The sequence below is a fragment of the Mycteria americana genome, chromosome 2 (assembly GCF_035582795.1).
Source record: "Mycteria americana isolate JAX WOST 10 ecotype Jacksonville Zoo and Gardens chromosome 2, USCA_MyAme_1.0, whole genome shotgun sequence".
Lineage (NCBI taxonomy): Eukaryota > Metazoa > Chordata > Aves > Ciconiiformes > Ciconiidae > Mycteria > Mycteria americana.
This window is the reverse complement of record NC_134366.1, coordinates 118,386,679-118,402,562: the sequence shown is the minus strand read 5'-3', so window position 1 is coordinate 118,402,562 and position 15,884 is coordinate 118,386,679. Positions and strand designations below refer to the sequence as shown.

At 43.9% G+C, this 15,884-nt stretch overlaps 1 protein-coding gene across 1 annotated transcript in view; it reads right to left on the bottom strand.

Moving 5' to 3' along the window:
- Window positions 1–1,374: 1,374 nt before the first annotated feature.
- The window catches only part of APCDD1 (APC down-regulated 1), a 33,811-nt gene continuing 19,301 nt past the window's right edge, over window positions 1,375–15,884 (bottom strand). Inside the window, exons 4-5 of the mRNA XM_075494357.1 lie at window positions 7,806–8,127; window positions 1,375–5,793 (exon numbers count right to left, since the gene is read on the bottom strand). Of these exons, the coding sequence (XP_075350472.1) occupies window positions 5,342–5,793; window positions 7,806–8,127 (774 nt within the window). The 3' untranslated portion in view covers window positions 1,375–5,341. The remainder of the gene's footprint in view (window positions 5,794–7,805; window positions 8,128–15,884) is intronic.

Below are 15,884 nucleotides of genomic sequence, written 5' to 3'. Positions count from 1 at the left end.
CGTTGGGAATCGTGTCTGCCCGCTTTGAGGCGGCGATCACGGGCAGTTCCCGTTACTGGAAGACATGTAGGAATTAATTACTGTCCTCGGGGCTTGGTAGCACCGTGGCTAGAACCCATCCCATGGACTGGTCCTATACCCTGGCGCAGACCTGTGAAGAAGAGGTGGGGAGAAGGTGCCTGATAAAGAATTGCTGAGGCCAACAGCGCTGTTTCCTTAGCTATTGAGGGTACTGGTGGTTTGATTCCTCACAGCCATGTTTGTTTCTGCTTGATTCAGCAGTGGAGTGGAAATTTGGTTTCTTCATTTCCTTATTATTATTTATTGCTGGCAGCAAATAGTAACTAAAAAAATCAGCAGTGATTGCACTAGAGGAGAAGACTAGAAGGAAAAAATTCTTGGCAAATACTTGTAGTAAGAGGGGAAAATTACGGAAAATTAATGAAACGAAACTATAAAATTCAGAATGAGTGGTGCTGGTTTTTATTACCTAGCCTTCCCTGTTGCGTCAGGAGTGAGTAAATTATGCCACGTAGAATCTGTTTATGCCTGAATTCACCCGTACCCACCACTTTGTGTGGAAAGGAGGCCACTTCTTCACAGGCTGTGGCTACTGCATTTGGAGTTTCTTGTAATTTAGGGCATGCTTCCCGAAAATTGAGCTCACCTTCAGGGATCTCCTGAGTCACTTCTGAAAACTCAGAAATTGGTCAACTCCAAAGTTTTTGATGGTGGTGGTGGAAGTCTCACTGACTGCATTTCACCTCCTCTTTCTTTGTGCAAGTGAGGCAGGAGTGAAACTGCACAGCACTGAGGAAAGATGCTTCTGTTATCCTGTGGCTTTCTTTCCATTCTCAGTTAATTTCAGATTTTTCTTCCTCTTATAAGAAGTGTCCTTTCTAATCCCTCCCTGCTCCCCCTCCAGGCTGTAGCCCTTAGAGCAAGTGAGATGGAATAGCAAAGCAGTAATGCTCTTTTGTTTGCTTACAACTCATTTTATGAAAAATATTTTGTTTCTGTTGAACTGCACCCTTTGTCCTGACACAGCTGCTCTAACCGTGCTCTCCTTGCAAGCCAATGCCATCGTTACTCACTCTGTACTTCCAGCCCCTATTTTGTTCAGAGAACCTGAAGATGTGCTGTGAAACCCAAATCATCCCAGCTGTATCCATCAAAGCTGTTTCTAGTGACGTGTTCTCAGGCAAAAATGTTTTCTTGTGTATATAGTAAGAAATGAGCTTTTCTGTGCACAAGTTACGCAGCAGAGGGGTTTTTGGTTATTGCTTTCAGAGACATCTATCACTTTTTACAGGTAGAAAGTCAACAGAACAGAAAACTAGCATGTACAGGAGGCAAAAAAATCCTTAATTTTTCAGTTAGGCTTTTTTATTTCAATCAATAGTTTAACAAGTGCTTAAACTTCCCCGGCAGTGTAATCTGGAACATAGTTGAGAAGAAAAATATCTTCTATAACTTTACAAAAATAAAAAGATTTTTTTTTAAATCCTGCACTTTAAGCAAGCACACTCCAACTCAAGCAAGACAGACATTATATCCTAAAATATGGACTTCTGTTCATAAAAATGACATTCTACCCCAGGGCAGCAGGCACAATATGTAAACGGTATAGAAACAGAGCAAGGACACTTGTTTTGATTTTTCTGATCCCTTTTGTCCTTTTTCTTAAATAGAATGTGTTAAAACAATTTGCCCAAGAACTTCTTTAGGTTACCATTTCTTCTGTCAGGTGGCTCCTTGAGTAGGGTATTACTGAGGGAAAAACTTTCACCTGTCCTGGCAACATTGGCAGTTATTGAAAATACCAACATTAATTGTTTTGTTTTTTAAAGCTTCTGCCTTTCAGTACAGGACAAATCACTCGGGTCTTCCACTGCTAAACCACTTCCAGCTTAAGTTCTTTAGCAGCCAGGGCTGCCAGCACATGAGGTCAGGTTGGAGAAATAAAATGAATGGAATATATTGTGTCACAAATATATAGGGTGCTGTGCAGCAGTTAATTTAGTGCATGATGAAATCAAAAGATCAAGGAAGCTTAGCTCCTAGTTCTGTGCCTGTAGCCTAGGAGAAGCCTTGCAGAGAACATGGATTGGCAAATAAACTGTGCACTCTGAAGACTTACTTATATCATTGTCCAACTTGGCTTCTATTGGCTAATAGAAAAATAAAGAAAAAATATATAGGCACAAGGAGGGAAGCTGGTGCAGCATATGCTAAGAACTCAGATCATAAAATTATGTTTCTGGTCAACACTACAAATAAACCAGGGGAGCCCCAAATCAGATTTCTGGCAATGCATTATGAAGGCCTTTTTCAAGTTCTTCCTTTTTAACTATCTCCAGGTGACAGAAAAAAAATGCAGCTCTTGTATAATTTGTACATTGTGTCATGTTTGCATTTAGTGTAATGGTAAGCCTTGGAAAACCTAGATCTTTGCAAGTCTGTGATTCAAAACACAGTTGAGACATGAATGTGCTTTTTAGCGGCAAGAACTAGACAAGTCTTTCTCGTGAAACTGTTGCAATATTTCCGACATTAACCAATTTACAGAGGAGCCACAAAGCACTAATAAACTGTAGATCGTTGCCCTGATGAATATAGAACATGGTGCTGTGGAGCTGTTCCTTTGCTCTCAGCTTCAATCCTGCATCACAAGCATGTGCAGAGTTCAGCTGGGACTGAGTTGTTTGTGGCATTTGCATAGGGAAGGAACAGGGTCCAACAACTCCTGGCCACTGATATTTTTTCCAGAGATGAGACCACCTAACATGGAAATGGTCGATGGTGGTGGAAGAAGCTTGTCTGATGTGATCCGAGGACCATCACGCCATACCCATCCTCATAAATAAAGACTAATGTGCATTCACTCATGCCACTGTGTCTCGAACAGAAGTCAGAAACAAAGCTAGTATTTGAAAGGACATGTTTACTATCTTGTAATAGCTCAGTAACTTGGTTGGAGATATACTGGTGTAAATCTGTTGAATAAAAAATTCAAGTCTAGCTAGAAAAAATCAAACTCCTTCCTGGTTCCTAGCTTCTCTTTCAGAGGCATCGTGTCTCCTTCTTGACCCTCTACTTAAAACTGTGCTCCTGATGCCTCCCGACCAGCAGCTGATGCAGAACTGACACAAGTAGGTTTGACTGTGTGGAGCAGCAAACCATCAAGAAATGCTGATCAGAGCAGCTGTTGTTCACAGAGCTCGATTCATCATGGGGAGCTGGCTTTCAGCTCCTTCCAGCAGGCTGAAGGAGGATCTGATATCAGGTGGATGGATGAACACTTTCCCTGGTGACTAATGAGCCATCCTGAGCATCGTTCCTGACTCCTCATGAGTTTTCTGTGACTTCTCATCTGTCTGAGGAAAAAATATGAAAGATGTGATCTGACCTGGCAGTGAGTCTATGATACTATTCCTTCTCCCCTTCCTCCTGCTGTCCCAAAACCAGGTGAATCTGAGGAAATTCACATCCAAGCTGTCAAGAAGGCACAGACTTTGAGGAGGTAGGGAGCCTGAGCATAGCCCTTTGCTGCTCGAATGGCTTTTTCCTGCTGTTTTTGCTAGCAAGGTCCACGCTGTCACTATGTTTTCCAACAATGCTTTTGCTATAGCAGACAGTATGGAGACTCACCTATGTAAAGCTGAAAGACCCTAATTCAAGACATACTTTTTCTATGATGCTGAAAATAACATACTAAAGGCTTTTTTTCTGCCGTAGTACTGGACTGGGCAGCTAGAAGCTGCTGATACTGATGAAGAAACGCTATGACCTTACTCCTTATGTTTCTTACGCAGGTTCCTGCTCCTGCGAGCCAAAACACGTGTGTGTATCAGTAAAAGCCACAGCCCAAATCCTGCAAGGTTAAGCCATGCCCTCAGCTCGCTCCCCATGAAAGCAGGGGAGCATGGTTCATCTATGAACTTGTACCTCCTTGCTGGCCTTAAATATCTCCCCTGCTGCCTCCAGAGTCTGCTCCGAGTCGCATCAGTGTGCACAAGGATGTATTTGTCACTGGGGAAAGCCCGAGGGTTTCCAGGGCAGGCTCTTGGTGAAGAATGCTCTGAGGGGCTGTGCCTAGCCACCTTCCCAGCAGTGTCTCCCCAAACCAATGCCCTTTTAAGCTCGATGAAACCATGGCATGTGTTGGGACAGTCCAGCAAGGAGAAAAGGGAGGGGGCAGCTGCATTTGTGCAGCTCTTGCTCCTCCCTCTGGTAGCACTGGTCCAGTCTCTCTCTCAGATGGGTATGGGTCTGTTTCTGCCTGCCTTCTTGCTCTACTAGGGCCATGGTGTCCTTGCTGCTGAAACGCTTTACTTGATCCTATTTAAGATCACATCACTAAAAATACACTGCTAAATAGGGTTGCAGAACATGTTAGACCCCACTTGCTTCTTTACTTTGTCCACCTGGCTGACACAAAATCCAAGGCACGAATACTGCACGTGGAGTCTGTAAGGCCTCAGGAATACAAAAACAGAAGTCGTCCCTGCAGCGTTGTATCTGCAACTTACCTGGACTGTGTGCACCCGACAGAAAAATGCTTCTGTCTGGCTTTAAGGGGGCTTGGTTGTAACTGTTTGCTAGATACAAAGGGAGGCCTCGAAGCAATTACACAGCTAAGGAAACTGAACAAGGAAATATTAAACCACTGGTTATTTTTACAACTTAATGATTGTAAAAATAGCTTAAATTACTTGGAATATTTTTTTAATTAGAGATATCAACCATTTAGCACTATCTAAATGGAGGGCTGTTGATTTGCTCTTTCTTTTTATGTTAGGAGCTGTGAGATCATGACAAGATAAATCTTTGTGGATTTCCTCCTTATATACATATCTACATCAGAGCTGTGAAGTCAGAGGGGGAAGCCGCTATCACAGTACTGGCACGACACCGAGCCCTTCCCCAGACATAAATTCTGATGAGAAACCCAGCGTTGGGGAGAAGAGTACCACAATGGTAAGATGGCAGAGACGACTGAAGCAGGATCATAATGTTCACCCCGGCAGTTAAAAAAAAAAAAAAAAAAAAATCAAAGGAGACCCCCTCCCTCCCCCCAAAAGTCTGCAGTCCTAAAGTGCAATTACTTTTGTGCAGTCATGTCAGGCCAGGGATCAGACTGGATGAAGTTCAAAGCACAAACATCAAACGAGTGCTGTTCGGGATTCGAGGAGGAGGGGGGAAGTAAGGAAAAGAACAACAGTTCTCAGGCATTCAAGTGCATCAAGAAAATAAATGTCCTTTTCTTTCGGAAGAAAAACAACCCCCAGTCTGGTGGAATCCTGGCTTTGTAGTCATGAAAAATAACTTTTTTTCACTTCTAGCTGAGAATGTCCCAATATGACACAGTACAAATAAACAACGCCAAAGCAAGAGCTGGGGCGCTGGGATATTTTGCTGGTGCCCTGCTGCTATACAGCCTTATTTTATTCTCCTCTGGTGACTCTTCAGATCTGGGTACTGATGAAGCGCACTGAATTAAAGGCATCTGGTAGGAAGTGGCTCTCTTCTCCGGTCGGTCGGGGCTGGACCCGTCGCTTGGTCTCTGGCCGTTGTATAGCAAGTACCTGCCCCGGGCATCCTGCTCCATTTTGAAGATTTCATACTCTGTGTGAGGTAGGCGGATGCCAAGCGCGATGCAGCCATTTGTGTGGGTGACATCTTGCTGAACCCCAACTTGCCAGGACCCCTGTGCTCCGCACTCGTTCCCGTTGAAGACGTTGAGCAGAGAGGCTGTGGATATATCCATGGGAGTGACCTTCATGTGATTCACTGCGAGAGAGGAAGAGAGGAGCTATCAGCAGAGGGATGCAAACAAAATCAAAAACAATGTGCGGATTGGGGTGTACCTGTGAAATCAGGATTGTCTCTCCTTGTTCATTCTGCAATTGATTTTTTTATATTGCAGGTGTGGCCAGCGAATCTATTTGCATCATTTTATGTCTTTGACATAATTGCTTCTCACACAGAACACACACACACAAACTCAGTTGAAGAAAACCTGATGGCCACATATCTCAGTCAGAGATTAAGCAGAGCTTTTCATAAATTCCAGACAATCTTTTATAGATAAAGCCTGGTTGGTTATATTAGAGATAGCTAAAAGAGGAAACAATAAAACTTTACTCATGTTTTATTACCATCCACGTTAATCCATAAGTAGGGCTGTTTATAATGTATTTTTCATCATTTTTTTAACACGTTACCTTGTAAAGCTAATGAAATAATTAGTTCCAGTTGGAAATTTTGGAAAGTACCACAGCTGTATTATCTTCCTAAATTACCTGTCCATGAATTATAAAGTATTGCTGAACTACAGAGAGATGCTTTTTCTCATCTCTAAACAGTGGCTGCAGCTTCTATAGTTCCAAGTTGCCTGTATTTCAAAGGAGCTGAAGGCACATAAAGTTTTATTTTTCAGCCAAGTTTAAAGTTGGGAAAAGCCAAATTGAATGAGCCTATGGAAGCTGAATAGAGATTATTCCTGGTGTGCGCTTTACACTGTATATCAAGAAAAGGGGGTCTGAATGGATCAATACTGACCAAAACAGAAGGAATAACCGGTCCTTGTGCCTCCCAACACACCAAAATCCCAAATTCTCTTGCAGGTCATTAACAGCTTATATGTCTTTTTATAGTAAGATTTGTTGGGAGTTTTATTCTGGGGTTTTATAAACAGATATTTGACTCAATGGCTCTGCAGTTCACATTATTTGTCCTAGCTGGTGTAAAAAGTCATCTATACAAAGTGAACCTAAAAGTTTTACCAAAGCCAAATTAGTGAACTCGTAGTGAGGTAAACTGGCATACCATAAACCAGAAATTCAAGTAAAAACTGGTTTTCACCCCAGGGGCTGAGCTGGGACATGCTGCATGCAGCTGTAAAGAGCAAAAGCTCTGACAGGCAAGGGTATCTCCTGCCTCGTATGAAAATCACAGATTAGTAAATTATTTCTTATAGTTAGATGCTTTACTAAATTGAAGGCATGCAAGAAGCTGTATGTTTCTCACATGGTAACTGAAATAAGGAGGAGAAGAGCCCACAGAGTGCTTGGGGCTTCCAGAGGCTCCGCTGGGGCTGGCACCATGGCGGGACATCGTGTTTTGGAGATGTTTGCTTATGTGAGTGGTTAAAGGCACTGAGCTCTTTCTAAGCAGGGTCCTACGGGGCTGTTTGCACAGGAAGGCTTCTCAGCTGCAGGGACCCGGGTGGCATCACCACTGAGTGCTGCTTCCCAAAGTACCCGAGGGCTTTCGGTTAGATACATCTAGTGGTCACTGTGGCGGGATTAATCAGAGCTGTCTTTAGGGACATCCTTACTTACTCTAGAGCCCCTTGGAAGCTGATGAAAAGACACATGCTGCTGCTGTATCTGTCTTCATCAGAAAATGATTTACACCACATATGACCTGAAATGCCTTCAGAAGGTGCTTTTTCCTCTCTACTGAAAGAGCCCTAGGACACAGATCTAATCTCATCCACTTTGCTTAGATGCTTGAAGTCTGGCCACTGGACTCCAAGACTTAGTGATGCGAAATCTTATTTTCTTGTGCTGTACTTAAAGATCTCTGCTTCAAATGAGTATTGCTTCAGTGGTGCGAAATACTGTGCAGCTGTAAAGTTTGGCTCGGCATTCACGCAGCGCCTAAGAACTTCCCAAGAAATGACTAACTCCTGAAAATGACAGAATGAAATCATCAGCAACCAAATTGTTATGAGCGAACTCCTCTCTGGTCCATAACTACGTGACCACCTCCGCCCCCAGTGTAGCAAGCCACTCTACCTTTGAACACAAACTCCGTGCCACCCATCACTTTGGATGAGTGCACTCCCCGGCTGTAGCGTCCCTTGGCGTAGATGGTGAAGGTGGGGTGCTTGCAGATGGGGTCGGAATAGTGGTAGTAGTGACCTTCCCAGGTGTTGTTGTTGTCGTGGAAGATGAAGTGCCGAGTGAGGAAGAGGACCTCTGGTCGCACCTCGCAGCGCTGGCTCACCCACTCTCCGTGTAGCCCTATAGTCAGATCTGCCTTGGGGGGTAAGATGGGAGGATGGTGCTCGTCCGACCGGTAGATGATTCTGCACGCAATGCACGTGCGGTCATGGTTCTGAAATGAAGCAGAGAGAAACCCTCATTAGCCATTATCCGTGATAGAGGGCAATGAATCAGGCTGTCCGTTTCATGTTGAAGTGACACCAGCTTAACATTTTAAGGAATACGTTATTTCTTATCTCTTTAATGTTCTCCTGCAGATTCTCAACCTTCAAAGCACCTGAGACATGGCCCCATTTGGTTTTGTATGTATAAGACTGCACAGCAGGAGCGGAGTTAGGAGATTAATTCCCTCATCTGCATTTCTCTGAAATGAACATTTTAGTTCAGCTTTTTATTGGATCTAGAAAAGGCTGACTTTATCCTTCAAATCATACAAGAACCTGGCAGATGGTAATTTACTATGGTAGGGACTTGGCAACTCTTGTGTTAGAAATGAGTACATTTGCTGAGCTCTTATTTTGCATCTGTCTTCCTTTTAGTTGTTAACTTTGGGTACCGTAGATGGACACGGGTGTCCTAAGTACATTTTTCAGTTGGGTAGCAGCATGGGAGAACGATAGCAGCTATTTTAAACTTTTTCAGCTTTTCTGAGCCTTAATGCAAGCTTGTGAAACGTACAACATGGCCGGCTGCTGCCAGACATGGTGAAAGCTTTATGGCCCTCTCCAGCGGGAACGGGGTCCATGGTGCCTGCTGGGCTCCGCGGCAGCTCACCGCTGTGAGCCAAGCACCAGCCCCAAGCAGCCGGGTACCCCCAGCCCCATCCGTGAGCACCGGGGGTGTCTTACGAGGGGTGTGCAGGCTCCGAGCCCGTGGCAGGAGGGGAGGGAATTCCACGCTGAGGCTGCCACCTCCTGACATCAGAAACTGAAACTACGGAGACCCATACGTTGTTCCTAAGGCTAACTGTTTCTGCCTCTGTAAGGTTTTCTCTTGTTGGCAGAAGAGTTTGCCCTAGCTGTTCTCTTTTCAAACTGTATTTTTCACTTTTTCAATGGCAAGAGAGACGGCAGCATTAGCATTTGTCTCTGCTCTGCTAAACCTTGAAGTAAATTTTATGGACCAATAAAGGATTACAAAACTGATTTTTTAGGTCACTTCATTTATGAAAAATAATTAGATCAAGAAGAATCAATGCCACCCCGCAAGATAAAAGCAGTGTTTTCTGTTTCACTAGTGCCTGTTTTGGGTTGGCGATGTGCTGTTTGTTTACATCTCGGGATCTCTAGTCGGCCGGTGATGTGCAGAGGGGCTGCGATCTGAGCTGTAAGCATGCTTATACTCAGAGTGAAAGGCAAGGACCACACAGACGGCTTGTCCCTTCATCTTTCAAGGACATTTGATCCTTCCTGGAGAGAGGAGGATGCACTGGGTGGGTTACTCACATCCACCTTGTTCAAGCTGCGAGGTGTTTTCCCGAGGCGCAATTCAGAGTGCAGCAAGTTAAGAGCTGAAGCTCTCCACGCAGCCATCAGGGACACAGAGCTATACAAATACCTTTTCACAGAATCACAGAATCATATAGGTTGGAAAAGACCTTTAAGATCATCGAGTCCAACCATAAACCTAACACTGCCAAAACCACCACTACACCATGTCTCTAAGCACCTCAACCAAACGTCCTTTAAATACCTCCAGGGATGGCGACTCAACCACTTCCCTGGGCAGCCTGGTTCAATGCTTGATAACCCTCTCGGTGAAGAAAAATTTCCTAATATCCAGTCTAAACCTCCCCTGGCGCAACTTGAGGCCATTTCCTCTTGTCCTATCACTTGTTACTTGGGAGAAGAGACCGACCCCCACCTCTCTACACCCTCCTTTCAGGTAGTTGTAGAGAGCGATAAGGTCTCCCCTCAGCCTCCTTTTCTCCAGGCTAAACAACCCCAGCTCCCTCAGCCGCTCCTCATAAGACTTGTGCTCCAGTCTTTGCACCCCTTTCCAGCCCTCTTTTCTGAGATCACTCTGAGCTCCCTCCGTAACGTAAATGCTCGTATTCATCTCTCGTACTTTAAAGTCCACATGAGCTGCTATAGAGTCAGCATTTCTTCACTCACTGCCTTCAGCTCACCGCACACTTTAGGAGCGACATTTACACAACCTTCATTAGTGCCCTGAGTTTCTCCAATAATATGACCATAGGTAGCCTCAGAGAATCAACATACAACTCCCACAATATATCCCTTTTACACATATTAAACAGGGTTTATATTTGCCCCCACCCCAGCCCAGACAGACACCAAAAGTCAGTGAAATCAATGAAAACTCTGCTATTCTACATCCCTGGGATGTAGAATAATGGTCCATGTGCAAAGTAACTATAAATGATGTAACTCAGGTTGACCTGAACCAGTGCTGGCCAACAGCCCCACTTTGAGGAGGAAGGCGGTTGGACTTGGTGACCTCCAGAGGGTCTTTCCACCCCAAAACACATTGGGGTCTTCTGGGAACCACGCGTCAGCACGCTATTAAAGTGGATGCAGTTCTTTCCAACTGTGGAGCTTGTTAACTAATTTTAAGATACATTTTTCAGCTAAATTCTGCAAGCATGTACAAGAGCCATCAGTATCTTAGTGAAAATACAAAGAACATTTAATTGAGTAATTTAACTGCAACTGGTGAAGTTAGCACAGGTTTGTGCCGTAGTAACTGACAGCAGAGGCTGGTGCAAAACATCTGGTTCTCCTGAACACTGAAAGCACAGATGATGCATAAGGACTGTGAAACCGAGCCATTTTCTGAAATTGCAAGTTTCAGTTTGGATTTTCTGATGGTCAAGAGAAGAACCAAGATCCAGTTATATTTCCTATTTTGCTCTAGATTTCTTGTGTGACCTTCCTGTGTGACTTAACCTCATTTCACAGACACACAGACAATTACAGCTCTTCTGTTTGGGACAGGACTGGTAGGAGGCTAAATAAAGACACTGAGCTGTCAGAAAGCAGACAGAAATTTCAGGGACCTGGATGTGATTAAAAATAAAATAATAATTATTATTATAAAAAAATGTGTGTAGCTCTATTCCTGGAACAAACCTTCAAATACAATCTGACAGAAGTCCAGTGTCTACCTTCCTCTTGCCTGCAATAAAAATCTCACCAGGTTTCATCTGCAAGCTTGTTTGGGACTTAGGAAACAGGTCTGTTGAATCCCTAGCTCTCTTCAGAGGACGTCAGTCATTTTCTCCAGAAAGTGGTCTGTTTCTGTCATGGTTTAACCCCAGCCGGCAACTAAGCACCACCCAGCCGCTCACTCACTCCCCCCACGATGGGATGGGGGAGAGAATCAGAAGGGTAAAAGTGAGAAAACTCACGGGCTGAGATAAAGACAATTTAATAGGGAAAGCAAAAGCTGTACATGCAAGCAAAGCAAAACAAGGAATTCATTCACTCCTTCCCATGGGCAGGCAGGTGTTCAGCCATCTCCAGGAAAGCAGGGCTCCATCACGCGTAACGGTTACTTGGGAAGACAAACGCCATCACTCTGAACGCCTCCCCCTTCCTTCTTCTTCCCCAGCTTTATATGCTGAGCATGATGTCGTATGGTATGGGATATCCCTTTGGTCAACTGGGGTCAGCTGTCCCGGCTGTGTCCCCTCCCAGCTTCTTGTGCCCCCCCAGCCTACTCGCTGGTGGGGTGGGGTGAGAAGCAGAAAAGGCCTTGACCCTGTGTAAGCACTGCTCAGCAGTAATGAAAACATCCCTGTATGATCAACATTATTCTCATCCTAAATCCAAAACACAGCACTATACCAGCCACTAGAAAGAAAATTAACTCTAGCCCAGCCAAAACCAGGACAGGTTTACTGGGTGGTTTGCAGCTCAGGGTTGCTGGGGGGCAGATGACTTATAAATGGCTAGGAAACGAGTTGGTGCTGGGGAAAGGTGGAGACTGCCTTGGCACATCTCAGGCAGCAGCAGAGCCGCCCCATTTCCCTTCAGCTCCAGCTGTGAATGGGGATACCAGAAACTGAGCATCCGCCCTGTCCCAGGCAGCGCTGCTGGTGCTGCAAGAAAACTGTTGGATGCGGTGTGCGATTCCGTTCACTGCCAACCAAAGCACCGAAGAAGTACACATTTTTGACGTGTAATAGAAATAACACTTTGTCTTCTTGGAGATCAACATCCAAAAGGTGCCGCCACTGCCTTGCACGGACACCTGCAGTGATCCAGGCCGAGGGGTTGCTCTGTGGAAGATGCTGGTGTCTATCAAGCACTCATCTCTCCAGCGTGGCTGTCCCGCCATGGGGCAGACTGGCGTCACTAACACTTTAAGGGCTAATAAACTGCACTGATGACAGCAATTTTATTGCTGTGATTGCCCCACTTGCATGAAGTGAAGCAAGAAAGCAAGGAATAAGAGTGTTGTAAAACTAAACATAACTTATATAAGCTGAATTGGTCAATAGTAGGAGACAATTTCTGCTAAAATTCCCTCTTCTATTGAAGTGAAGTTGAAAGCTTTTATGATCTCCCAGAGGAGACCCTGGCAGAGCAGCATGGGCCAGCCTGGGTGGTTTGGTTTATTCACATTTCCCTCTCAGGATCCTGTTCTCCACAATCAGTTTGTTAGCCAAGGCAATTCAACCTGGGAACCAGTGGTTTCTGTTGCCCTTGTTCAAAATCTGAAGAAAAACAAACAGAAACCCAGCCTGTTGTCTTCTTGGTCACCCTTGGCTGTTTGTGGGATTCCTCTGTTGTTTCTCAGGTCTAGTGAATGGACAAGAAGGAGGTCTGGAATCAGTCCTATTTGCAGTAATGTTATTTTTTTTACTTGTTTTGACCAGGAAGGACTATCAAGCATAAATGCTCTTTTTGCCATTTTTCTAGCAGTGATTTTAGGTTTCTTCTCTCCTCTTACAACATTAAAAACCATGGGTATTATAAGTCAAGGGTCTGATGCTAGGTAGGGAGTATTATCATTGTTCGATGTCTTCTCCATCGTACTGGGAGTGTAGAAGGTGCAGACTGGTCACACCTGCAGCTGCTTAGCCCTTTGGCTGTGGCCAGCATCAGATTGGGCAGAGGAAGGTCCATGGAGCTCCATGGTGGAAAAAAAATCTGTAAGTACAAGCAGCCCCTTTCTCCTTATCAGGGGTGGGTTCATGTCTTGAGGCACAAGGAGGAGTTACTTCCCAAAACTTACAAAACTCATGCAGCGTGACTATGCTGGCTGCCATTACACTGTGAGTGGAGGTGACTCCTTGGGCAAACTCAAGGAAGGTCCAAGTTAACTCACAGAAGTCGAAGTGAAGTTTAGCAGTATAAACACTTATCTATAGCTCATCTGGCTCTTTGACCTCTGTGGTCCGTATCTTGAACTGCTGTAACTCTGTGCAGCCCTTCTAATTCCAAAGGCTTTGCACCAGCTCTGAAGGTCTGGCCAATTGCACTGCTCCGAAATGTCCAGCCTGCTGCCTTCGAATTACTGACCGTGTGCCCAGATGAAGGGGCTGAGGTGAACGGGCGCTTTTTGCAACAAACAGGGAGCGGGACAGGGAGCGGCTGGGGTGGTGAGGGGGAAGCAGAAGTATCCCTTCACAGGCTGGCTCAGGTACCTCATACGGACGTACCCTGAACACATCGCTTCCCTGAGACCAGCGCTTGAATCTAAGCCTACTTAAACCTTTTTTTTTTGCTGTGATAATATCTTTCACAGAGTTATGAACTTCTTAGTGGAAGGATATGCCACATGTAAACTCCCTCACTACAATTTTTGTCCAAGTGATGGACGAGAGAAAGATCTGGTTTTGTTATGAGGCAATTGGACTTAATTGTGGAGTAATTTATGTTTAACAATTGACTGTATTTTTCACTGTTGCTTTTTCAGGTTGGCTGCTCTTGGCTCTTAATTACACTAGCTAAGGCCTTGCAAATCACTCCCTTTCCATGTGTCTCAGGGAAAGATTATTTTCTAAAAACAGACATTCAGAGAAAATAGGGAACAGAGGCAGAGTCCAAACACGATTCAGTACTCTCTAATAAAAAGCTCATTTGGGCATGACAGACTAAAAAGCAATAAAATGAGCAGTGGACAGGATGAACATCTGTTCTATGTTTTGATTATCTTAGGTGTACAGTGCAATATTTTTAATAGCAGGGTCTTGCTAGAAGGACCAGCCCCTGAAATGGCTGCTGCCCAGTGACGGAAGATCCCTTCCCATGAAGGGTGCCTCCTTGCAGCTCTGCAATGCCAAATCGATGGTGCCCCAACTCCTCGCCCTCCCGGCTGTTTCTCTAAAGCCAATTTCTGAATTAATCCGTGAGGCCATGTGGGCTGAAATAAGCCTGAATCTCTGGCTGGAAACTCTGTTCTTGTAGTCAGGGAGAAAATAGTTTGTGATCTGAAAATTTCCACCAACATTTTTCCTTATCCCTCCCTCCTGCTGCCTCAGCTGAAGTGGTAACAGGGCCAGGGAGCTCTTGAAGCCAAGCAGGGAGGTTTCTAATAAAAAAAGCAAACAAGGATGAGGTTCCTTGATCTTTTTCCCAATTGCTGTGGATAGTCAGAAACATAAACCCTCTCAGCATAGTTTAATTTTCTCTTAAGTTCTACGGGATTCTATGGCTGCCTAGGACTAATTTGCCTCTAATCAATTCATAGTGTTTTTTATGGCCCAGGCCAAAAAACTATCATGCAACTGGGATGCTCTCCGAGCAATGGTGAAATGAGCTGAGTTACACATAGAAAGATCTTTTTGGAAGGTGTTCTAGTTTTCTTTGAATACCTTCGTATTTTGATGCTGTTGTTATAGAATAAGACATCTGTGGACCAAACCCTTTTCAAAATGTACAGAAAATCTACCCTTTCCTTATGGTTCAAGCAGAAGCTGAAATCAATGCTTACTATCAAGGAGAGGACCTGCAGGATATACTGCAAGTTGTATTTAGGGACAAAACAAACAAGCACTAATAGTAAAGAGGAGGCTGAAAATATCGTTATTTTCAACTAAACACCTTGTTCATACATATTTGCTCTCTCCCATATCTATCTACTTATATCCTGAAAATGTGTCTCAATCAAAAAATTTTAAACAACTATTTGTCTGAAACAGCTCAAATTGTAACTCAAACCTTATCTTGTAGAATTATAATAGATGACTATTCTGATATTTGGCTATTTACGTAATGGAAAATTAACATTATCTCAAGTATAACTTACTGCTTTTTAAGGGAAGATTCATTTGTCAGACTACTTAGAGTCTGAGACATGCAGTGCATTCTTAGCAGAACAGACTGAAAAGTTAATGTGATATTTTTCATTAGATTTTATTTTAAAAAGGACATGGGAAAATCTCTCATTGAGTATACACAGTCTGGAGGAAGAGAGATACAAAGCAAAATTTTGTTTTCTGGTATTCAATTTTTCTCTGAAAAGCACATGTTTCTCTTCAAAAAATGAGAAAAGCATTTTTAGGGGATTTTTTGGGTATTTTTAATGGAGAATTTTGACTGTTTTCTGACAGGCTCTCTCTGTCATCTTTTATAGTTGCTATTTATAGTTTGATATAATAGGTTGATATAGTTGATATAGTTTGATATAGTTGATATAGTTGATATAGTTTGATATAGTTGATATATGATGATAGTTGTTATTTTACCAGACCAGACACATTAAGAAGACAAAAGCACAGAAGGCAGCGATGTGTAGTAAGCTCCTAAACCATCCAAAAATATGGCAACTCCTGTTCTAGGAGGCCTGGTGTTGAGGCAGACATGGGACTGCTGCTGTTTGGAGCTGACCTGGGCTAAGGAAAAGCAGCGAACAATTCTGAGAAGTGGTGAATCCAGTTAGTTTTCTCAGTAGCAGTTT